This window comes from Pristis pectinata, chromosome 8, assembly GCF_009764475.1.
Source record: "Pristis pectinata isolate sPriPec2 chromosome 8, sPriPec2.1.pri, whole genome shotgun sequence".
Taxonomy (NCBI): Eukaryota; Metazoa; Chordata; class Chondrichthyes; order Rhinopristiformes; family Pristidae; genus Pristis; species Pristis pectinata.
The window spans coordinates 50,260,422-50,286,774 of NC_067412.1; the positions used below are offsets into that span (position 1 = coordinate 50,260,422).

Sequence of the window (26,353 nt, forward strand, 5' to 3'; positions counted from 1 at the left end):
TCGATTCATCATTACACTCCTTTGGCTACCAATCTGCTCAATCAATCCCCCACCTATAATCCTCCTGTCTCCATTAAAATTACTCTCTTGCTCAGCCTTGTCATTCTGCTGGTTTGGGGCTCACTCTCACTTCTTTAGAAAGAATACAAATTTTACTTAACCATCCATTGTCAGATGTAGTTGAGTCACATAAATCACCATTGGGTTTTGCTGTTCTTTGATAAAGCTGCTCAGTATTCACTAGAATTCAAGATAACCCCAGATTCTCTTCTTCACTTCAGAAGCTCTTTAAACCATCTTCCCATCCCACCTTCCTTGTCAGCTTCAGTTACAGAAATAAGGAGGCCATCAGCTTGTCGCCACAAAGATAAATATGGATACTTTTAAAGCATATATCCGTGGTAAAATTATTTCATATTCTGCTGGATTGAAAAAATGAACTAATAACGAAATACGTATATTAGCTGACAAGATTAAAGAAATCGAAAAAAAAATTCTGTTACTCCTAATCTGGAGCTTTATAAAAAGAGAACAGAACTCCAATTGCAACATAGTTTATTATTAACATCTTCTTTTGAAAATCTACTACTTAAAAACAAAAGTCAATTTTATATACATGGTGACAAATCTGGTAAATTATTGGCCAACCAATTGAAAGCTAGTTTATCTAAATGTCAGATTAACAAAATTTGTAAACCAGATGGTACCTACATGATAGATCATTTTCAAATTAACAAATCCTTTCAAGAATTTTATTCTTCTTTATAACAATCAGAATCCCCTGCGGATTCTACATTAATGCATGAATTTTTAAGAGATCTGAAGATTCCCCAATTTTCTTTAAATGAACGTTCTACATTAGATGCTCCCATTTTGGAGGAAGAAATAAAGAAAATAATATTTTCAATGAACTCGGGTAAAGCACCCGGCCCTGACGGATATACAGCCGAATTTTTAAAATCTTTTTCTGATATTCTTGTTCCCTAGTTAGCAAAAATGTTTAAAGATGCCCTATCAGTAGGTAAACTACCACAATCTTTCTATGAAGCAACTATTTTTTTAATTCTTAAAAAGGACAAATATCCTACTGATTGTGGATCTTATAGACCTATTTCTTTAATAAATGTAGATTCAAAAATATTTTCCAAAATATTGGCCTTTCGATTGGAAAAGGTTCTTCCACAAATTATCTCTGAAGACCAGACAGGATTGATTCAGAATCATTATTTACATTTTAATATTAGGACATTAATGAATATTATGCATACTCCTTCATCCCAAATTCCAGCATGTGTTGTTCCACTAGATGCTGAAAAGGCGTTTGACAGAGTTGAATGGAAATCTCTATTCAGTACACTTCAAAAATTTAATTTTAGCCCTAAATTTATATCTGTGATTAAACTGATTTATTATACACCTATGGCTTCAATACTTACTAATAATCAAAGATCTCCTTTGTTTAGGCTTTTTTGAGGTACTAGACAAGGCTGCCCATTAAGCCCTTTATTATTTGATATTGCTTTGGAACCCTTGGCTATTGTACTTCGGGATTCTTCAAATATATGTGGCATTACTCGCAGACAGAAGATTCGTAAGATATCTCTCTACGCAGATGACCTGTTACTTTATATTTCTAATCCGGAGGAATCTATCCCCGCAGTACTATCACTACTAGATCAGTTTAGTGTTTTTTCTGGCTATAGATTAAATCTTAATAAGAGCAAACTTTTTTCCATTAAATATGCAAACCCCAATTTACAGGCAATTACCTTTCAGATGGGTAACTGACTATTTTATGTATTTAGGTGTTAAAATTACCAAGGAACATAAGGACTTATTTAAAGCTAATCTATTGCCTTTAATTGACCACGTTAAACAATTATTTACTAAATGGTCCCCACTGTCTTTATCATTGGTAGGCCGAATTAATGTGGTTAAGATGAATATTTTACCAACATTTTTACATTTATTTCAAGCGATTCCAACTTTCATCCCGAAATCTTTTTTTGACACTATTGATTCTAAAATTCTTTCATATATTTGGCAGAATAAAAACCCAAGGTTAAGTAAGAAATATTTACAAAATCTAAAAAAGGATAGTGGTATGGCCCTACCTAACTTTAGATTATATTATCGGGCAATTAATATCAGATATTTAATTTTTTGGATACAAGATTCAGATGTAATTCAATGCCCCAAATGGGTACACCTTGAGCACCAATCAGTACTATACATTTCATTAGTTTCTATTTTAGGAGCTTCACTCCCTTTTGCACTTACCAAATTAAGTAAACATATGATTAACCCGATTGTTAAACATAAAATACGAATATGGTTTCAGTTTCGAAAATTTTTTGGATTGTATAAATTTTGGATTGTCAAGTCCCATTCAATTTAATTTTTTCTTTCATCCATCCAGAGTTGACTCAGCTTTTTCCATATGGAAAAGGAAGGGAATAGTATGTTTTCGTGATTTATTCATTGATAACTGTTTTTCATCTTTTGAACAACTGTCTAACAAATACTATTTGCCTAGATCACACTGTTTTCGATATTTGCAGATTAGAAATTTTTTAATATTTACCATACCTTCTTTTCTGACCTCAAATAAAATTGAAATTATGGAAAAAATTTTAGGTCTTAATCGTTATCAGAAGGGCTTGATAGCAATAATCTATGATTTAATTATGAAAATACATCCAGAATCACTGGACAAAATTAAGAATGAATGGGAAAGCGAACTCCAGACATCTTTACCTACAGAGACAGGGAAGAAAATTCTTCATTTAGTTAATACATCTTCAATGTGTGCCAGACACTCTTTGATACTGTTTAAGGTAGTTTACAGGACCCATATGTCAAAAGATAAGCTAGCCCATTTTTATCACCATATTAATCCTATATGTGACAAATGTAAATCGAATGTGGCTTCTTTGACACATATGTTTTGGTCCTGTCATCTTTTGGAAAAATATTGGAAAGACAGTTTTAACATTATCTCAACTGTATTGAATATTGATTTACAACCTCATCCTATCACTGCAATTTTTGGATTACCAAGGATAGACTCTGGCCATTTATCTGCTTCCACTTACCATATGATTGCTTTTGTTACATTAATAGCCAAACGAACCATTTTGCTTAAATGGAAGGATCCAATATCCCTTACTACTTCTCAATGGTTGTCTCAAACTATATCATGTTTAAACTTGGAAAAAATTAAGAGTGGTACTGTTGATCCTTCACTTAAATTTGAAGATATTTGGAGTCCATTTATTCAATATTTTCACATGATATAGATCCCCTTTCAATAATTCTCCAATTTAGAGGAACGGAGTTGACAACATAATATTGCTCTGTTTCTATTGAGAAATTTCGGTCCAGTCTTTTTTTTTCTTTTTTTGTTCTTTTTGAAATTTTTCTGTTTAGTTTGGTTTGATCTATTGTTTATAATTTTTCTTATTGATTTGGGGATTTTTTTTCTCTTTATTTTCTTTTATATATATGTAAGAAATCTTTTTCTTTCCTTTCTTTTATATTATATTCATTTACTGAGAGATCGAGGGATCTTCAGATTTTTTAAAATATATTTTATTGCTCTTTATGATTATCTAGGCCATGATTGTTCTCCTGATCTCTTTGTATTACATGTACAAACATTGATGTTATATACTAATCTGTATTAATTTGAAAACTAATAAAAAGTTTGAAAAAGAAAAGAAAGATAAGTTCAATTTGCCTAATTGTTCTGATGAAGAGTCTCTGCCCTGAAACATTGAGTCTGTTTCTCTTCCCACGGATGTGGCCTGGCCTGCTGAATATTCCCAGCACTTTTTGTTTTTGTTTCAGATTTCCAGTATTAGCAATTGTTTTGAATTCCATTTCCCATAATGTTCTATCTAGGCTCAACCCCTCCATCAATACATATTCTTCTTTCCTGCTCTCTCTCAAATTCCCTTCCTGGATCCTACATCAGTTGATGTGGTTCGTGGATTCCCCTTCATAAGTACTTAAGTACTGTGGTCACCACTGCTTACATGTTATCCATCAGGATCCACATCCAATCTGATTGGATCCATCGTTGACTCATTTCATTCACTGTTCCTGGAAACTGAGTCCTGTTCATCTCATGTTTAAATAGTTACTACAACTTGGAGCAGATGCAGAGAGACAGTCAACCTAAAGTGGACCAGGATCTGTCTACTCAGGCTCCTTACTTTCCTCTCCTTGGAGTATCTTATCCAAGAAAATCTATTTTCAGTGTCTAAACTTGGCAGTGAATATAAGTGATCTGCTTGAAGATGGGCATGTTGGTCACTGATGACAGGACAAAGGAGTTTGGGAATGTGCAATCTGCTGGAGTTGAAGGAAGATAACAAGATGAACATTGTAGAATAGGAGGAGGTTACAGAGTTAAGGATTGGAATATGATAGGAACTTAAAATTATATCATTAGAAGTTAAGGGATAGCATTTTCTAATGGACCATTCAAGAAAAATAGCATTCTGTTATTGCTTAGCAGTCTGATAAAACTGTGATTAACTCACAATTATTTATATGTCATTTAATGGTCTCAATTTTAGCACCATTTATGGAATCAAGAGCAGAGCTATTGGAAAAAGATATAGTGGCAGAATGGTCCATGTAGTGTGATTATTTCACAGCAGCACCAACCAGTATTTGCAGAATACTTACAATGTTGTAGTCACCTCAAAATATTTCAGTGCATAATTTTTAAATAAAATTCAACACTGAACCAACCAAGGAGATAGGGTAAATTAAGGTTTCAGGAACTTCTTACAGAAGGAGAGAGAAGCAGGGAGCTAGTGAGTTTTTGGGGAGTGAATTCCAGAACTTAGGGCCTTGACAGATAAAAGCCCAATTGCCGTTGTTGACTGATTAAGTTCAAGGAACTCAAGAGGCCTGAACTGGAGGGGTGCAGATATCCCTGAGGAATAGAAGACTGGAGGAGATTATATAGAGATTTGAGGATAGGAGGAAAGTAAAAGGATGAGAACAGAGTAGAGGCACAGTTGAAATGGGGGCAAACACAGGTTTGGGAACACTGTAGCTGACGGATTAACAGGTACTGTGAGTTAGGGCAAAACTGTCAGTGTTTTGAATTATCATAATTCTAGAAATCGTAAGGTAGAAGTTATTTTCCATCAATTACAACTAAACAACATAGTTTTGCCTGACCATCAGAATCCAAATGAATTAATTTGCCTCTAAGTAATACAAAGTAATAGGTTCTAAACTAAAGTCTCCCTCTTTAATCTACTTTAAGGTCTGGGGATAAGTATGGTCTTTTCATCAATATTTGGCACCATTTCCTACAACTGCATCATTGGCTACAGCCTGTTCTACCTGTTTGCCTCCTTCCAGTCCCCTCTGCCGTGGGCAGACTGCTTCAGTTGGTGGGGTGCAGATGAAACCTGCAGCAGAATACCCAAAGGTATGCTTAATTTCTGAATAAAATATAGATGTCAAATATTAATTATTCATATGTTTTAAAGAATGAGTGATAAGGTGTTGATAAATGTTTCAATAATACATTTATTCCTACTCAGTTTCCTATCTCTCAATCAATTTTCAATCCATGCCAATACCTTGCCCCCTTACCCCATGCTCAATGTTTTAAATTTACATGCTAACTTTTTATTGACAATAGTTTCAGTAACTATCTTTATTTTGGAAGTACAGAAGAATAGTTGAATAGAAGCACAGTGCAAGAATCTTGTGTGTGTCACGAGCCTTTTAGACAGAATCGGTGGATTTTTAGTGAGCAGAGCTATGTGTAAAGTAAATTTATCCCCCATGGTGTTGCACTTGGATAAGATAGTATTTTAAAAAGCACATCTTTCTTTTCTCTGCTTTACCTGTTTTATAAATTGCTTTTGTCTTTCTTTCTCAATCTTTCTGTTTTTCTTTCACCTTGGTGGCTCTTGCCTTCTATCTCTGTGGCTCTGAGATTGTGATCCCGAGATATTTTTCTTGTCTACATCTCCCTGTGCATATCAGATTGTCTCCTTATTCTTCCATTTCCTGGCACCTGAATTCTCTTTATTAATAAGTAATGTGGGAGTAGAAATAAACCAGTGTTAATCAAGGTAAGAGTTTAGTTGATTGGGATCTTGGAAACTAATAAAAGAAACAACATGAAAGAGGCTGAAACAATTGACATATTAAAATATGCAAACTGGAAGTTAATAATACATGTGAACATCTATACAATTTATGTTTATAAATAGAGTTATTTTTAAAACCAATTGTTTCTTCTTTTTACTTATATTCTTCAAGTGCATCTAATAATTCTGGAATATTCTGATACATTCTCATGGATTTTGGCACTGCTGGAGTTGTTTCAGAATGAAGTGAAAATGCAGTATTAACATTATGTTCAGGATGATTTCCTGGTATCAGTACTTTGAAACTAATCAGTGTACTGAACTGAAAGTCTTATTTATGTTTCCAGGGCAATGAGATGAAACACACCATGCTAAATTAACTGCTTCGCTGCTTTTTAATCCAATAACAGAGAAAGTTTGCCCATGTTTATGCCTCTGATTCCCGAATGCCAAATCCCCATGAGACAGAGTAACATAAAGATTGAAATATTGAGAAACTGCAATGTAGAGGCACCAAGGGGAGATGGGCACCTAAACAAACATGGGAATATTCAAATTAAACAATTGTTTTAGGCCAGTTCTGCTACTCCCACTACCTGATTTGGTATATTTTTGCAAAGTTGTCTGGACATTCAATTAGAAGGTAAATGCTGCATAGTGCTGGACAAGCTTTGTAAATAATTTACAGTGTAGGGTATGCAACAAAAACATTGTGAAAAGAAATTAATAAAGCTATCAATGTAATTGAAAGCCTCAGATAAGATAGAAAGGATTGATTATAGAGAGAGGGTAATATCTCAGCCATCGTTTGCTGGACGAGAGCTGAAGATCCTCATCATTTCTGGAGACTCACTCAACAAGGTGCCTCCCGTTATTTAGCATTCCAGGTGCACTGACAAATCTCAGCAGTGGAAGAGGAGGTTCCCCATTAACACAAAGTCTGGGGGGGATCCCTGCTCCCAATAGCACAGTTTGGCACTGGTTTTGCCAGTGAGTGGGCAGTCGGAAGTCACTGATTGGGTCACCAATGAGTGACTCTGTCCTTCTGGGCACCCATGACTCATTAGAAAGTAAGTATTGGCTATTCTACTGTCACTGCCAGTTAGTGTGTTGGATATTCTGGACTAACATTTGAATTGAAAACGTTGCTCCTAATAAGATGTACTTGAATAGAATGTTTTACATTTTCCAGAGCCGCTTTGCAATTTCACTCTGGATGGAAAATACTTTGAAATTGTTAATACAACATGGCTACATTCAAACAATGAAACTTGTTCAAATGGATCAGAAATCCATGTTCCTTACCAGAGCCCATCTGAGCAGTACTGGGAGTAAGTAAACTTTGGTAAAGAGTGACATCATTCACCTAAAATACTATAATTGTCCTAATTAATGAGTGAAAGGTTGGTTTAAATGTGATTACAGAATAAGTATTTTTCAAAATAACATAACAACCAAGGTCTTTTCATTAGTTAACAGCTACTTGGTTGTTAATATTCCAGGATTTATTAATAATATTTACTGAGCATCTTAATATCCTTGTTCTTTAAGCAAGAGGTACATCACTGTATGTTAAACGTTTTGACTTGTCTCTAACTGATAATACTTCCCCAATGTTTTGTAATTGACACAATATTATGCTCAGTCCAGGCAGGCAGGTGCCACGTTTAACAATATGGAGCAACTGAATTCACGTCAAGTCAATATGCAGAAGCACGATGAGGTACAGGTACAATGAAAAGGTTGCTTGCAGCAGCATCACAGACATGTAGATTCAGACAACACACAGAACGTAAATTGGTAACCAATGTAAGGTGCATTGTAAGCCAATGAATCAGAATCAGGAAATTTAACAAATCTGTTCTCCAGGGCATCTAATCACAAATCAACATTTTAACAAAGTTTCCTTTTCAATTAGTCAATAGATGCAGGGGAAATTCAAAGAATGTGACATTTAATCTCAATTCCTGAGGAATATTTACTTTGAAACAGTAATCACAAAGCAAAAACTCCGGATACCAGAACTCTGAAATAAAAACTGAAATTGCTAAGGTACACAGCAGGTCAGTCAGCATCTGTGGGAAGAGAAACAGAGGTAATGTTTCAAGTTAGTGACCCTTCATCAGAACTTATTTACATGAAATGTTAACTCTGTTTCTTTCTCCACAGATAATGCTGGAGATACTGAATATTTCCAGCAGTTTTTATTTGTAGTACTCGGCTGTTGTTCCAGTCCATTTTTAAGTGTTCTGTTATAGTGTTTGTTAGATTTTGTCAGTAACTTTCACTGTTCTGAAAATGATTGCCAGCATTTACCGGCTTAAAAGTGGGCAAGTCTGTGTCATCATGTTTAGTAAAATGTGGAAGTCCCAAACTTACTCAGAAATAGTTCCTGTGTATTCTTTGATGGACCAGAGCAGCTGCAATTTTCATGAGATTTTCCAGCATTTATGTTGGAGAATTAGTTTTGAATCCCATGCCAGGGTAAACAGGAACCCAATGATTTCAATCAGTATTATAGGACTGTGAGAAAGAAAGGTACTTAAAGGTACATTTCTTTTCTAAGACCCGTTTGTGTTTTGTTTCATATTGTTAATTACTTAAAACCATGTTTAGAAATTTTATTTGATTTCATTTTTTAATTGTTTTAATTATTTTAATTGTTTTTCATTCTCTCTTCTCTTATAATAGCTTTTAAAGTACTTCTGGATGCTGGGCATTTGCAGAAATATTTAAAAACTTAGACAAACTAGTCAACCAGCAAAGCCATTTTGAAACTTTGCTGGCTGTCAAAAGTTTTAAGGGGATTTTCCAGGCCAGGGTTTCTCCAGGGCAGTGATGAAGGTCCTGCTGTCATTCAAGGATTACTGATGGATATTGGGGTGCTTCAAGGCAGTTAAATAGGTCCTGTGTAACCGGTTTAGGTAAATTTGAGCATGTGGGGGCTGGGTGTTAGTAGCTGGCAGGTCCATGCTTGTAATTCTGACCACTATTTATTAGTGACTGTGTAACTAAATTCATACTGATATAAAATATTTTTGGCTGTCATTTCTTTTTTTCAGTAAAGTGGTTTTACAACGTTCAAGTTCAATGGATGAGATGGGGGAGGTGGTCTGTCATTTAGTTCTCTACCTGCTTCTGGCTTGGGTGATTGTTGGGGCCGCCCTATCGAAAGGAATCAAATCTTCAGGAAAGGTAAAATTATTGGTGCTGAATGGGGTCAAACTCTGGTGATAAAATTCAGACCTGTAAAAGTTCCACTTGAATTTATAAATCACTTATGATGTAAGCTGCTTTCTCTCACATAACAAAGTGAACTGTCTCCTTGGGATGCAAAATCCATCATTCATATGCACTACCAGCCCAGGTGAGATCTGATGATCTTTCCCTGAGTTTAAAAAAAACAGCAGGAACTCCCCAAATCTCTGCAATGTACCTCTCACTCAAATATTCACTGATACAGGTCTTTGGATGAATTTCCAATTGCTAGCCCAGTGATTGGGCAGATTAAGGGCCTGGTTTGATTTTGGGGAAGTGAGATTTGTCTGGGCAGTGAGAATGATGGAGAAATGTGTGAATTAAATGAGATGAGTTAAAGATATACATACTTTTGTTCTATACTCATTCAAATGGGTAATGCAGGTCAGATAGCAGAATAAGATAGAGGTTAGTATAAAATTGCTGTTTGAATTCAGTTCTCCTGTTGTTCAGAGTTAGGCCTATTCCACGACTATCTTTTTCACCATTCACTGCTTTAATTAGAGTCCTGGAAGTTTTGCTTTAGATTGGATTAAAACAGTAAACGTTGCACTGGCGATTCGAGAAAATCCACTCTCCATATTCAGGTGGTTTATTTCACTGCGACATTCCCGTATGTGGTTCTGACCGTACTTCTGATCCGAGGACTGACCCTGGAGGGAGCCGATAAAGGGATTGAATTCTACATTGGAAGCCAATCAGACTTCTCAAAGCTGGCTGATGCTGAGGTAAACACAATAATTAATTGGATTTAATGTGTTTTTTTTTCGGGTAAAAAAGTTGTTGGATATTTCAGTTATTTAATTTGCTCTATGTTTGCTGTTTCCATGTTAAAAGCAGAATGGTGTTTAATTTTTTTCATTAAATACAATTGTTTCAATCATTGCAAGTTATTTATAGATGAGCATGTAATATGACCTTTGCCACCTTGCTTTAGTAAATGGAAAGAAATGGTATAGGAAAGGATGGCCAGGATGTAATATAACAGATAGGAAATAGAAAGAAAGAAAGTAGGAACAGGTGCAGGTCATTCACCCCTGCAAGCCTTTGTTACCACTCAATCTGATCATGCTGTCAAGTATTCACTCTTGTGATCTTAATGCAAAATCCAGCTAGATCATGCTCGATCTGTCTTGCTGCCCATATTGACCCCACACTTTTCCTGTCACTAGTATTACGTTTGCAACCTTGCAGGTCCAAATGCCCATAATGCCTGGTTGTCATGTCTGTCTGATGAAGTAGAGTTGTCTGCATGTGGCGACCAGCTTCAGATGGCCAGTCCTGTGGCTCTGCCCCGGACCAGCTAGCTTGATTCTCTCAGAGGCTTTTGAACAGTGTAGATGTCCCTGAAGGAGTCATTTAAAGAATAAAAATAATAAATTTGGTCTAAGACACTGTCAAGTGCTAGACAGTGATTAAAAATATTAAGATTAGGTAAAAATAAAAGAAAGTAAATGATGTACCTGCAATTACCTTGTCATTCAGTGTGAGTGACTGTATTCAAATATATGATACACTACTACGCATGCCAGCTGTCCCTTGCATAATGATAAGGGGAAGAATGTAAAGTACAATCAGCCTTTCATCCTGTCAGTTCAAGGGGTTTGAGCTCCTTCCCTGGACTTGACGGTAAGTGCATCAATAGAGCAAATGGTCAAATGTGCTGGCATTCAACCTCTTGGCACTTTCTGCTTGCTGTGTTGCAATGTGTAGGCAAGGAACTCAGGAAGGAACCAGTCTCACAATGCAGGTAGCCAGGAGAGCTCAGCGGAGCCACACTGCTGTAGATGAGCATGAGCTAGTCTGGTATTTGCGGGCAATTGCAATTATAGAAAGGTGTTGACACAAACAGAATAGAAATCCACAGTAATTATTGGAGTCACTCACTTAACAAGATGATGGAGCAAAGCAAAAAATCTCTTAAGACTGATGCAAACAGGTCACAATTGCAAAATCCAGCACCCTTGGGACCAAGGTCATGTAAGATTTTGGATTTTCTGGGATTTTGGATAATGTACACACTAAGTGTTGGAAGAAAAGTTGTATTTATGTTGTAGTGAATTTATGTTGTAAAAGTTGTAACAATGCTTCCTCATGGGGGTGTCAGCAGGCCTTTGACATGATTGCAATGGCATAAAAAATGAAATCACCGTGGTCAGGAGGTTAGGGCTGGGTTGAGTAAGGTCAAGGGTCACTCAAGTTCACTTAATGTAGGGACTAGATTGGCATAAAGAAACCAGTGAACCAGTCCAGAGTGCCACTACCAAATGGCACTCAACCAAATTGTCCCAGTATTTGGGCAATAAGTTCAAATTTCATTTAACTCAGTATCAAATGGAGTATAGGAACAAAAGGAGATAATATGAGATAGAAGCAGGAACAGGCTGTTTGGCACCTTGTGCCTACTCTACTATACAAAAGATTGTGATTGATCTTCTACTTCAAAGCCACTTCCCTGCACTAATCTCATAGTCCTCGATTCCCTTAATGTCCAAAAAATGAATCTTTCTGTCTTGCGGATACTCCTCCTGCTCCCAGCCAGAACAAGGATAGATTCCCTCTGTTCTCTCCTTCTGCTGATAAGCCTCCACACCTTCAATGGTTCATCATCTGTAATTTCTGCTACCTTTAACAAGATTCCACACCAACCACCTCTTTCCTGCCTTCCCCTTTTAGCATTCTGAAGAAACAGTTTCCTTCTTTACTTGCTAGTTCGCTCTTCTATCTCTACCAACCACTCTTCTTTTCACAGCATCTTCCTAAGCAACAACAGGAGATGCAACTCCTCTCCTTTTACCTCTTCCCTTCCCACCATCCAGGCACTTAAACAATCCTTTCAGGTGAAGCAACAATTCACTTTCACTTCTTCCAATCTAGTCTACTGCATTCAATACTCATGACGTCGTCTTCTCTACATTAGAGAAACCAAATGCAAATTGGGTGACTGTTTTGCAGAACATTAGTGTTCAGTCCACAATGTTTAAAGAGCCTGCAGTTGCCTGTTACTTTAATTCTCCATCCTAGTCTTGCTCTGATTCTCTGTCTTTGACCTCCTACACTGTTCCAAAGCAGCCCAATATAACCTTGAGGAGTGGCACCTCATCTTCCGTCTAGGCACATTACTGAATTCAATAATTTTGTATATTCAACAAATTCAGCTTTCTTGTTTGTATCTGAACTGGCCATTTCTGATGTAGAGTCATCCAGCTGTAACATTAACTTAGTCTTTCTCCTTTGGTGGAAGAATGTCACCCATTTAAGACTGAATTGAGGGAATATGTTATTTTTGAGTGTGTTGTATTTTTAGAACTCTCTTCCTGAAAGAGTGATGTTAGCAGTTTCTTTGTATATTTATAGTACAGAGGTAGATAGATACTTGATAAGCAAGGCACTGAAAGCTTACAGTGAGTATGCAGGAATGTGGAGTTGAGGTGATAATTAGATCAACCATGATTTTATTGAAAGCAGGAGCAGACTGTTCCTAGTTCATATGTTTGCATGTTCATAACAAAAGCTGCACACATCCCTTTATATAGATACTGTTGATCCGTTAGACCTTCACTCAGCCAAGGCACCACTGAGCTGGAAGTCTAAACCACTCATTTTTCTGCAGAGTTAAATTTAGCTTTGTGTACTGCAGTGACTGAGCTTGAGTCTCTGGTTGTTGACTGATTGTACCTTATACTTACCAGGTTTGGAAGGATGCTGCCACACAAATTTTTTTTTCTACTGCAGTGGCGGTCGGAGGTTTAACAGCACTTTCTTCCTACAACAAATTCCACAACGACTGTTACACTGATACCATCATTGTTTGTGTTGTGAATTGTGCTACGAGTGTGTTTGCTGGATTTTCCATCTTCTCTGTCCTTGGTCACATGGCTCATGTACAAGACAAGCCTGTTTCAGAGGTTGCTCAGTCAGGTAATTCAGAACTGGTGTGTAAAAATAAAACCATTCACAGTTACTTAACTTTAACCATTATTCAAAAATCAATCATTTTCAATTATATTATACACTAAAATTATACACTGTTGTTTCAATATGCAGAGACTAACAAGAATCACTACTTGGATTCACTATTCAGGAACTAAAGGATCACCCAATTAAATGGGTAGATTATACCAGGAGAGGATTGGAGCTGAAAAATGAGCTGGAATATTTGAAGGTTTTCAAATTTGTTCATTTGGCATATTCCTTTAAAGTGCAAAAACATGAAATTATCAAAGCATAAATATGCAAAGCAATTGGCTCTCATCATAAATAACCATGACCCCAGATTTGCAGCTGTAGTGAGGGTAGTCAGTATTCAGCCATACAGTTAAGTCCTTACTCCTCCATTGGGGTGCCATTTTCTCACTCTCTCCAGGATAATAGAACATAGTACACAGCGCAGTACAGCACAGTATGGGCCCTTTGGCCCACGATTTTGTGCCGACCTGTATAATCACCTACTCCCTGATCAATCTAACCCTTCCCTCCTACACAGTCCAAAGTCCTCCATTTAGAAATCTTCAGAAATCAGTGATCTGATGAGAACTGTAGATATTTAGGAACTGTTAAAAGCCTGAAAAAAATCTGTCTTTATTCCGTAATGTCTAAATGAGATTTCAATGGTTTAATAAGCCATATTTACTATTTGGCAACCTCTTTGGCCTCCCCAAAAAGCCAATGGATATGAGAGCAACTGAACAGCTTTCTGCAGAGACAGAAGATGAATGGCCAACATGAAACTCCATAACTTGCCTCGACACTCAATGCAGCAGAGATGAGCTAATAGTGAATTAGGGATTTGCCACCAGACCCTGATACCTGCAATTACCAATGCCTACTTCAGAGAGTTGAAACTTATCACTGGAAAGAAAAGTGATTTTGGTGGATGGACACAAAAGAAGAGAAAAACATCAATAAAATCGCCAGTGCCCCATACACAAACACACACTGCAGTCTTACATCCTTTATTTCTTTATAAGTCTACCCAACTTGATCGCCTGCTTCACTCTTACAGTCTCACCAACGCCTCCTCTAGCAGTGCATTCCAGATATCAACCACCCTCTGTTAAAAAACCTTCCCCTCAGATCCTCTTTAAAACTCCTTCCTCTCATTTTAAATCCATGCCCTTTTATGTTTGATATCCCAACCACGGGAAAAAGATTCTGATTATCTATCCTATCTATGCCTCTCACAATTTTTTATTCCTCTATCAGGTCACCCCTCAGCCTCCTTCACTCCAGGGAAACAACCTCAGCCTATCCAGTCTCTCCCCACAATTGAAGTTCTCCAAGCCAGGAAATATGCCGGTGAAACTTCTCTTCATTGTCTCCTGTACAATCACATTCTTCCTATAGTGTGGCCCCCATATCTGCACACAATAGTATGGTCTGAGCTGTGTTTTGTAAAGTTAAGACATAACTTTCCAACTTTTATATTCTATGCCCTGACCAATGAAGGCAAGCACGAAGCATGACATGTGCCTTCATCACCACCCTGACTCCCTGTGTTGCCACCTTCAGGGAACTATGGACTTGAGCCCCCGAGGTTGCTCTGTACATCAATATTCCTTAGTGCTCAGCCATTTACTGTATATGTCCTTTCAAACTTCCCAAAATGCATCACCTCACATGAGTCAGGATTAAGTTCCATCAGCCAACGCTCTGCCTAACTTTCCATTAGATCTATATCCTGTTTTAGCCTCAGACAACCTTTCTCAATATCCGCAACCCCACCATTTTTCGTGTCATCCACAGACTTATTAATCACATCCAACCTCCTATATTCACATCCAAGTCATTATAATATATCACAAACAACAAAGGTCCCAGCACCAGTCCCTGTGGTACACAACTGGTCACAGACCTCCAGTCAGGAAAGCATCTTTCCACCACTACCTTCTGCCTCTTATCACCAAGCCAATTCTGAGTTCAATTTGCCAGCCTGCCCTGGATCCCACCTGCTTTAACCTTATAGACGTGCTTATCATGCGGGACCTTGCCAAATGCCTCACAATAGTCCATATAGATAACATCTTCCACCCTGCCTTCATCAATCATCTGAGTTGCCTCCTTAAAAAACTCAACCAAATTAGTGAGATAGAATTTCTCCTGCACAAAGCCATGCTGACTATCTTTGATCTGCCCCAGCCTTTCCAAATGTACATTAAGCTACCAGTCCTGCCTTTCCCTCAGCCAAATTTCTGTGACTGCAATATCATAATTCCATGTGCTGATCCCTGCTTTAAGCCCATCTGACTAATCTCTAAGGATCCTTGCATTAAAATAAATGCAGTTTTCCTGCAAGCCCTCTCATGCTCCCATAACTGCCTCTGTCTGTTCTGCCCACTGGACCTGCTTGATTTATCCTCAACATCTGAGTCAATCTCCCTAAGTGCCAAATTAAACTCTTCTGAGTTGTGTGAATGAACTCATGATATGATATTGCTCCCTCTCTGGTTTAAGTATAACCTGTCCTTCTTATACAGCTCCCACCTACCCCAGAAGTGATCCCAATGATCCAAGTACCTAAAGCCCTTTCCCCTACACCAGCTCTTCAGCTGCACAATCATCTATCTTATTCTCTTGTTTTTACCATCATTTGTACATGGAACAGGGAATAAGACCCTGAGATTAAGATCCCAAGACTAAGACCCCGAAGATCCTGCAATTTAACCTTCTTCCTAACTTCCTAAGTTCACTTTGCAGGACCTCACTTCTCCTTCTACCTTTGTTTTTACCAGCAATATGTACAACATCCTCTGATTGTTCTCCCTCCCCCTTTATTATGTTCTCTACTTGATCTGAGACATCACTGACCCTTGCACCAGGCCACAGGTCATTCTGGAGTCTCACGCTTGGCCAGGGAAATGCCCCTCACTAATGAATCCCCCACCACTTCTGGCCGCCCAGACTTTTCCCTTCCCTGCTGTGTCGCAGAGCCAACCATGGTGCCACAAACTTGACTGTTGCTGTCACCTTCCTCTGAGATGTCATCCCCACAACACTATCCAGAACAGCATCCAGAATGGGCCAGCGACCCAGGTTCAATTCCATCTGCTGTCTGTAAGGAGTTTCTACATTCTCCCCGTGACTGTGTGGGTTTCCTCTGGGTGCTCCGGTTTCCTTCCACATTCCAAAAAAAGATGTATGGGTTAGGAGTTGTGGGCATGCTACGTTGGCACCGGAAGCATGGCGACACTTGCGGGCTGCCCCCAGAACATTCCATGTAAAGATGCATTTCACTGTGTGTTTCGATGTACATGTAACTAATAAAGAAATCTTATCTTACTTATCTTATAGCTGTTTGAGAGGAGAATGACCACAGGGGACTCCTATGTTATGTGCCTGCCCTAACTGCCCTTCCTGCTGGTCAACCATCTCCTTTCTTTCTGTACCTGCAGCATGAGTAACATGCTGAACATGCCACCTAAGACATTTTCTGGATCTCAGATGCTCTCTAGTGAGTCCAACCACACTGTGCGGTCAGACAGGTGTTGCAACTGGACACACTACCTACAGGCATAGTCAACAGGGTCATTGGAAATGTCCCCGATCTTCCACATCCTGCAGGAGGAGCATACTCCTAGCTCCCATTTCCTTTATTATCATACCCCTCTACTGAGAAAGAAGACAACAAGATTACCTGATCACTGCTCACTGAAGCCTGATGCTCAACCAAAGCCCACACTTTGACCTCAGCAGCAGTACTTCGAACTCAGAACCCCTCAAAAATGGCCACTTCCTAGATGGCCACTCCCACTATCCCTGATTCTTCTTTTATCCCTCTGTGGAATCAAAAATTCTCCACTTTCAGGTAACTTGCACATGTGTTCCTTTCTCTCTCCTGATCCACCCAGATTCTCTCGCACCACTTTTCTAATAGCCTCCCCCAACTTGGCCAGGTTTTCTAAACAGAAGCTTCAAAGAAAGTAAGAAGAGTGATGGCTGGAAATTGTGCATTAGATAAAACAAAATACCAGCTTCAGAAGATGCCAAGGAATTCATTCTGGCTTTACTTAATCTCAGGGTTGACAAGCATATTCTATCTGTTTGAATGGAGGAGTGTTTGTATGTACTCATTGCCTGTCTCCTTTGGTTTCCCTTCCTCTGTTCACCACTCTTCACCAACTAATCCTATTCCATTCTTTGTGGTGTGACTGTCCAGATATTCAACACCCTTTGTTTTGCATTGGGGTATCTTTAACTTGCTTTCCAGCTCAGTCACTGAGAGTCAAGATTCAAGTGACCTAGTACAGGTGCATTAATTGAGGTCAGTCTTGCATATGTTGTGGTCTAGACACACAATCTTCTCTGCCATATAGAACATAGAACAGTACAGCACAGAAACAGGCCCTTTGGCTGACAATGTTGTGGCAAACTAATTAAATTAGTAATCAAATGCCAAACTAAACTAATCCCTTCTGCTTACACAATATCCAGATCCTTCCATTTCCTGCACATTCATGCAGCCTCTTGAACACCTCTATCGTATTTGCCTCCATCACCACCCCTGGCAGTGTATTCCAGGCACCCACCACTCTGTGTAAAAACTTGCCCCACACATCTCCTTTGAACTTACCCTCTCTCACAAATGCATGCCTTCTGGTATTGGACATTTCAACCACGGGAAAAAATATCTCAGTCTGAAATACTTAAATCTTCCTTTTAGTCTATTGTAATAATTTTTATATAGACATTTCTTTGCACCAAAATGTTGTAACAAAATTTTAAAGGATATCTGCTTTAAGTTTATATGAACAACTTATGGTACCAAAAAGCAACACCTCACAGAATCATATCACAGGGAGATGAACCCTTCTGCACTGATCATCAAGCACCACCTATTCACTCTAAACCTATTTTGCCTCTTGCAACCCCATCAATTCACATCTCACACCTCTCATTCTCCTGTCACCTATCCACATGCAATTTACAGCAGTCAATTAATCTACTTGTCTTTGGGGTGTGAGAGGAAACCAAATCATCCAGGGAAACCCATACAGTCGCAGAGAGAACATGCAAGCTCCACATAGATGTTATCAGAAGTGAGAAATGAACCTGGGTCACTAAAGCTGCGAAGTAACAGTACCAACCATTATGCCACTCTTCCTCTGCCTCCACACCAAATTTCTATTTTTACAAAATTCTTAACTTCAGCACCTGTTTCTGACGTACCTTATTTATAATCACTCTTTTCAACAGCAGATAACTGTTTACTCTTACCTGCCTTTTGAGTCATACTCAAGTTGCAAATCTGACTCAGTAAATACTCATGATCAGGAAATCACATACTGTTAGTTAGTTGACAGGTGGTAACTGCATTTTTTTAAATAGGCATTTTTTAAAAAATTGTTAACTAAACTGAAATAGATTTTTTGAAGTTTTATGTGAAATTTCAAATGTTATATTAATGTTTGTTCAATGCCTACTCACTATTTACTTGTGAATTTCACTCTTTCCAAGTTTTCAATTAGAGCAGTCTGTTAACAATGCACACCTTATGATCTTCAATATGCAATAGAAATAGAAAATGCAAGAAGAACTTCAAAGAGATCTGCCATGTAAGAGCAGGCTGAAACAACAGGTCTACTGGGACAGTCCTATTTGTGGATCATGGGGAGGAAGTAGAGGTGTGGGTAGAAAGTAGAAGCCTGTCTTTTTTGTTGGATGTGTGGAAAAGGCCTTGTTTCAGGCTAATTTGGGATCACTTTCCCTACTATTTCTCTGAACATTGGTATGGCATCCTGCACCCATATAGAACTCGAAAGTTTAATCACTTTTGCTGTGAATTTCTACCCTGCTGTCACATTCACATGATCCATCTCTGAACTTCACTTCCCCATCTGGATCTCTCTGTCACCAAATCAGGAGATAAACTATCCACTAACATCTTTTACTCCCACAGCCACCTTGACTATATATTCTCTCCCTGCCTCCTGTAGGAACACCATTCCTTTTTCCCAGTATCTTTGTCTCAGTTGCTTTTGTTCCAATGATGAGCCCTTCCTCTCTGTTGCCCCTGAACTGTCCTCCTCCTTCCTAAAACATGGCTTCCCCTCTGCCTCAATAGATGAAGTTCTCAACCACATTTCCTCTATTTCCCGCATATCTGCTCTCACTTCTGGGACAGAACAAAGATAGAGTTCCCTAAATACTCACCTCCCACCCCACCAGACTTTGTATTCATGGCATTATCCATTGCAATTTCTGCCAGATCCAATACTATCCCAAAACTAGTCACATCTTCTCCTATCTTCCCCTTTCTGCACTTTACAGGGACCATTCAATTCATGACTCCTTCTCCCAAGCCCACCCACTACTCCATGTCCCTGGCACCTTTCCATGCACCAAAGGAGATGGATCACCTGTCCATTCATCGTTTCCCTTCTCACCATCCAGGTGCCCAAAGAGTCTTTTGCATTCAATATTCACATTATAGAAACCAATTACAGCCTGAAGGATCACTTTACAAAGGACCTGCACTCAGTCCACAGTGATCCTGAACTTCCTGTTGTACATCACTTTAATTCTCAATCCTATTCTTATTCCGACCTGCCTGTCTGTGATGACCTCTGCTTTCATAGTGAGGCCCAAGATAAACTAGAGCAACAATATTTCATGCTCCATCTTGGAACTTTGCAACCTTCTAAAATGGACATAGAATTTTCCAATATTCAGTTAAACTGCTTTCTCTTATTAGAGAGACAAGAGACTGAAGAATTTAGAATCTGGAGCAAAAGGCAAACTGCTGATGGAACTCAGCGGGTCAGGAAACATCTGTGGAGGGAAAACATGGACTGTCCGCTGAGTTCCTCCAGCATTTAACTTTTTGCTCACTTTTACTGTTTCCCATTATCCTGCTCACCTTGTTTCTATAAAATACCTCCCTAGCATTCAGTACTTCTGCTCCTTCTCACCTGATGTCTTAACCAATGCCATAAGTCATTTGTCTTACACCTCACTTCTCGCCCCAACAATGAAAACTCCAAACCCTCCACTCTTCCCCTTGACCCAAAATGTTAACTGGTTTCTCTTTCCACAGATGCCACTTGACAGGCTGAGTTCTGTAAGCATTTTTTGTTTTTGTTTTAGATTCCAACATCCGCAATTTTATTTGTTTTCCAATCTCTCAAAAGGAGCACATGTATAGACTTGAAAAATTTGATTTCAAATTAATTAGTTTGTTTCAGTTATAAGATTTCAAGTTACTATTTTCCTCTGAAAAACAGAAAAAAACCACTATCTGCTAAAAGTCTGACATAAGAACAGAAAGTATTGGGATATTGGCCAGGCAGCATCTGTGAGGAGAGAAACAGAACTAATATTTCAGGTCAATAAACCTTCAGCAGAAACGGAAAAGAGTTAACTCCCAGAATCTGGGGTTATCAGCCTGAAACTTTAAGCTATGTTTCTGTTTCAACTGATGCTGCCTGACCTTCTGAGCAATCCCAGCATCTTCTGTCCTCTTTATTGTTTTCCTCTGTGTCACAAACCAGCAACAAAAGAAACACACTGAGCATGATTCAGTGTTAAAAACTATTTTATTAATCACTACTTATGATAATACGTAAAATAAAAGTTAAAAAAAATGTTAGTATGTTAGAATTCAAGAATGTTAAACCTCGAACGTTAACCCCAAAACTAAACTCTTCGTGTGTGTGTGTGACAAAGTCCAAAACTCCCAGTTCCTGAATGGTTCTTAAAGTTCAGTTCCGCAAGCCATAAGGTGAAACATGAGCAAGGGCTTCTTCAACAACCACCGTTGTCTGAAGATAAGATGTAGATGTAGAAAAACATAGAGAGAGTACATACGAAATCCAAATGTTCCACGATGGAACCCAAACGACACTTCAGTGTTTACTCGGTAGTGACTTCCTCACCCCGAAAAGCATCCGAACCGTGGTCGTCCACACACAAATACCCGTTTCCTTCTACAGGTCAGCAACAAAGTGAACTCCACCGGATTACTTCCAACTTCCATACATGGATTTCAGTGGCAAACACAGTTATTGTTTCTCATCCATCGATAGAGAAAACAAGCAGGCTGGTGTCTCTCTCCCTTCTCTCTCTCTCTCTTTCTTCTTCTTCTGACTTCTTCAACAACGTCATTACGTCCTTTATCTTCTATTGACGTAAGCACGCCCCCCACACACACATACACACACACTCTCTATCTTAAAGGGACTTTCACTGAGTCCGTAACATCTGAAATGTGTCTTTAATTGCACTATATTAATTGCATTTACTGTTTAGGTTTCGGTTTGGCTTTCATTGCCTACCCAGAGGCTCTTGTGCAGTTGCCATGGGCACCTCTATGGTCCATTTTATTTTTCACCATGCTGATCACCCTGGGACTTGACACTCAGTTTGCAAATATAGGTAAATATCTTCAGGTAATATACCTCTCTTACCCTGAACAAATACATATTGGTATTGGTATTGGTTTATTATTGTCACCTGTACAGAGGTGCAGTGAAAAATGTGTCTTGCATACTGATCGTACAGGTCAATTCATTACACTGTGCCGTTACACTGGGTTAGTACAGAATGCATTGAGGTAGTACAGGTAAAAACAATAACAGTGCAGAGTAAAGTGTTACAGCTACAGAGAAAGTGCAGTGCAATAAGGTGCGAGGTCACAACAAGGTAGATTGTGAGGTCAGAGTCCATCTCATTGTATAAAGGAACCGTTCAATAGTCTTATCACAGAGGGGTAGAAGTTGTCCTTAATTCTGGTGGTACGTGCCCTCAGGCTCCTGTATCTTCTACCTGATGGAAGAGGAGATGAGAGAGGATGACCCGGGTGGGTGGGGTCTTTGATTATGCTGGCTGCTTCACCAAGACAGCGAGAGGTAAAGACAGAGTCCAAGGAGAGGAGGCTGGTTGCCATGACACGCTGGGCTGTGTCCACAACTCTCTGCAGTTTCTTGCGGTCCTGGGCAGAGCAGTTGCCGTATAAAACCGTAATTCATCCAGATAGGATGCTTTCTATGGTGCATCAATAAAATTTGGTGAGTGTTAAAGGGCACATACTGAATTTCTTTAGCCTCCTGAGGAAGTAGAGGCGCTGGTGAGCTTTCTTGGCCGTGGCATCTACGTGATTTGACCAGGACAGGCTATTGGTGATGTTCACTCCCAGGAAGCTCTCAACCCTCTTGACCTCATCACCGTTGATGTAGACAGGTGCATGTACACCACCCCCTTTTCTGAAGTCAATGACCAGCCCTTTTGTTTTGTTGACATTGAGGGAAAGGTTGTTGTCATGACACTGTGGCACTAAGCTTTCTATCTCCTTCCTGTAGTCTGACTCATCGCTGTTTGAGATATGGTCTACAACAGTGGTATCATCTACAAACTTGTAGATGGAGTTAGAGCAGAATCTGGCTACACAGTCATGAGTATATAGGGAGTAGAATAGAGGGCTGAGGACGCAGCCTTGTGGGGCACTAGTGTTGAGAATAATCATGCTAGAGGTATTGCTGCCTTTCCTCACTGATTGCAGTCTGTTGGTCAGAAAGTCAAGGATCCAGTTACAGAGGGAGGTGTTTGAGTCCTAGATCTTGGAGTTTGGTGATGAGCTTGCTTTGGATTATAGTATTGAAGACAGAGCTGTAGTCAATAAACAATAGTCTAACGTAGGTGTCTTTACTGTCCAGATGCTCCAGAGCTGAGTGTAGGGCCAGGGAGATGGCGTCTGCTGTAGACCTGTTTCGGCAGTAGGCGAATTGTCTGGGAGGCTGGAGTTGATGCGTGCCATGACCAACCTCTCAAAGCACTTCATGATGGTGGATGTCAGAGCCACTGGTCGGTAGTCATTGAGGCATGTTACCTTGCTTTTCTTCGGTACCGGGATGATAGTGGTCTTCTTAAAACAGGTGGGAATCTGAGATTGAAGCAGGGAGAGGTTAAATATGACTGCAAATACTTCCATCAGCTGATCAGCACATCCACTTCCTAAGGATCATTTGAACACTCGTAGATAGGCCTGCAATGCCTTTAACTCTCAAGAGAGATGGTAGACTAGGTCTTACAGCCACAACTATAGGTCAGTGCTCTTCTTTTGATCATCATATAGAAGGCCTCCCCTCCTTGAAACCCTCTGCATGGCTAATAAGCAAGGTTAAGCTTTTCATTCCTCTCTGCTTCCTTTCAAGCCCCAGATAAGGCCATAGGTATACCACATTGAAATCTGGTCTCTGGAGTCCAGAAGAGATGGTTGTTGTGCCCTGGCATTCCCTCTACATGTCTACTGCATACAGTCTCTCAAAAAGGCTTGCTGCAAATGCATGGAATGAGAAAGGAAACAATGAATTTGGTGATCTGCTTTACCACTGACAGATCTTTAGGTCAATATAATCAGATTGATTATATTGACCTCAAGATTTAATATGGATTTAATTTTAAACAATGATCCAAATCCCATGAACCTCTCTGTCCTCTGCATTTGCTCCCTTAATGCCCTAATTTCCCCTCTTTCCGTACAGTACCTCCTTTTTATGCTCAATGATTTACCCAACATTCTTAGGTGTTGGCGTGGTCTTGACATCAAAATATAATTCCTGCAGTAAATTCCACAGCAAGTTACTCTTCACGTGAAATAGAATTACCGGTTTTCTTACAAATATCCATATTCCAATCTCTATATTGCACAGAATACAATCCTAGTTTCTTTAATTTCTCCTCATAATTTAACCTTTAGAATAGAGATCCTTCTCCATTTGTCATTCCAATATATCTGACCTGTGGTATGATTCCCATAACTACTCACACTAGTCACGGCACAGTGTAACCATAGCTTATTTTAGAAGTAAAATTACTCTTTCCTTACAACACCTCCTTCCTTTTGTGCTTCTGTCCACCCTGATAACAGTGCTGTCTCTCATTATGTCATTGGTGAATTGGGATACATGACTTTCCATCCTGTCACCGAATAGTTGTGGCTCAAAAGCAACTCTGTGGAAAGTCACTCGTAACATCCCATCAATTTGAGTAGTTTCTCATTATCTCTACACCCTTTCTTCTACCTATCAATCAATTTCCTAGCCACAGCAATAACTTTAGATAACAAACCTCGACTGAGGTACTTTATCAAATGTCTTAAGTCCAGTAATATTCTCAGACTGTGCGTATCCAGCACTTTTGTCGCCTCTTCAAAAAAATCAGCCAGCTTCATTAGGCACGGCCTTTCCTTTACAAACCCTTGCTGGCTCTGTCTGACAACTGAACATTTTTAAGGTGTCCAGTCACTCTGTTCTTAAATGTAGGTGGGAGTAATTTTCAAACAATAGATGTTGATCAATATGCTCCACAATACCCTCATTCCACTCTTAGAGGCTTCTTCAATAGCAGAGTGATGTGCCCAATTTTCTAATATAAAGAAAATGATACTAAGTAAAGAATTTTTTGAAAGATTTTAGTTAGGTTATCTGCAATGTTCTCATCTATTTCTAAATTGTTTGGGAATTTATTGCTCTTTACTAACATTACTGTTATTTTTCTTACCTTAATATTGGTGAATCCTGTCCCTGATTCAATATTATTTTTCTTGGTATGTTCAGCGTGCTACTTTTTCTCTACTGTCAATACTGGCACACAATAAGCATTCAACACTGTGGCCACTTCCCTATTTTTAATTAATTTCCCTATTTTAATTTACATGATCATCATTAGTTTTTAAAGTATCCACAATGCTCCTGACAACTAACATTTTCTTCATTATAAGATTGTTTAGCTGATTCTAATATTCCTTGTAAGTAGCTTTTTTATAATTCCCGCAATGTTTTATCATCTTTTGCTGTTTTTTGCCTCCCATTTTCACTTTTCGTGTGCTTTTATGTCTAACATCCCTTACTTCTTTCGTCATTTGTGACAGCCTTTGCAATCCCCTAATGGTATAAATGACTCTGTGTTTCATTGAGTTCTTTATTGAACTTTTTGCCATTTTTATCATTCACAGTTTTGTCCAATTTACCATGGGAAGTCTTTGTCTTATCACCTGGAAGCTTGCCAAATTGAAATCTAGGACCTTTCTGCCAACTCCAACAAGATTCCACCACCAGACATATATTCCCCTCCCAGGTCTTTTCAGCATTTTGAAGGGATTGCTCCCCATGCAACTTCCTGGTGTGCTCTTTCGTCATTCCTCATCTTATTGAACTTTGCCATGCACCTTCAGGAGAGGCAATACTTGTCCTTTCACTTCTTTGCTTCCCACCATCCAGGGACTCAAACAGTCCTTCCTGATGAAGTAGAATTCAAGTTTACAGCATCCCTCCCACACCTTCTCTGCTCAGTCAGCTCACCTCTCAGCCGTCTCCACTCCAACATAAATAAACCCATCCTAACCAGTTTTCCCTTATAGCTGATACATTCCATCCCAGACAACATCCTGGTTTATCTCCTCTGTACCCTCTCTTAGTTCTGAGAAATTGGATCTGAATAGTTAACTCTGCCTGACCTGAAGACTATATCCAGCATTTTCTGTTGCTGTTTTGTTTCTGTTGTGTATCTCGCCTGCATGCCCTCCAGTGCATAATGGGGTAACCAGTACTGCACACAGTACTCCAGGTGTGGCCACTGGGATTTCTCTGAGGTAGTGCAAATTATTAATTAATAACTAATCCAATTTTACTTTCTTTTATATCAGAAACAGTTGTCACCAGTCTGCTGGACCAGATCCCTAAATTTCCACGGTCAAAACACCTTCTTCTGACAATATCCATTTGCTTGTTATTTTATCTGCTTGGCTTTTTGTGTGTAACACAGGTGAGAGTTTGCTACGTTTTCACATAGTGGTAGCTATAAATTATTGTCAGAACAGTCCGAGCATTAAGTAGTAAAGAAGGAACTTATGTGTTGCCTTGGAGTTTCCATTTATCTCATATTGCATAAAGATGACTGAAGTCTGACTTTTCCTATCTATTATTCTTGTAAGCAGAGTCTGGTTAAAGTGATGAAAGTCAGCTTTGTTATTACCC

General features: G+C 39.0%; 1 protein-coding gene across 4 annotated transcripts in view; it reads left to right on the forward strand.

The window, feature by feature from the left end:
• LOC127573523 (sodium- and chloride-dependent neutral and basic amino acid transporter B(0+)-like) overlaps positions 1 to 26,353 on the forward strand; it is a 75,570-nt gene that overhangs the window by 24,736 nt on the left and 24,481 nt on the right. For all 4 annotated transcript variants that reach the window (XM_052021830.1, XM_052021831.1, XM_052021828.1 and 1 more), the window contains 7 exons: positions 5,288 to 5,455; positions 7,321 to 7,459; positions 9,191 to 9,323; positions 9,974 to 10,114; positions 13,079 to 13,307; positions 21,630 to 21,755; positions 26,023 to 26,141. In XM_052021830.1, coding sequence (XP_051877790.1) covers positions 5,302 to 5,455; positions 7,321 to 7,459; positions 9,191 to 9,323; positions 9,974 to 10,114; positions 13,079 to 13,307; positions 21,630 to 21,755; positions 26,023 to 26,141 — 1,041 coding nt within the window. In that variant the 5' untranslated portion in view covers positions 5,288 to 5,301. The remainder of the gene's footprint in view (positions 1 to 5,287; positions 5,456 to 7,320; positions 7,460 to 9,190; positions 9,324 to 9,973; positions 10,115 to 13,078; positions 13,308 to 21,629; positions 21,756 to 26,022; positions 26,142 to 26,353) is intronic.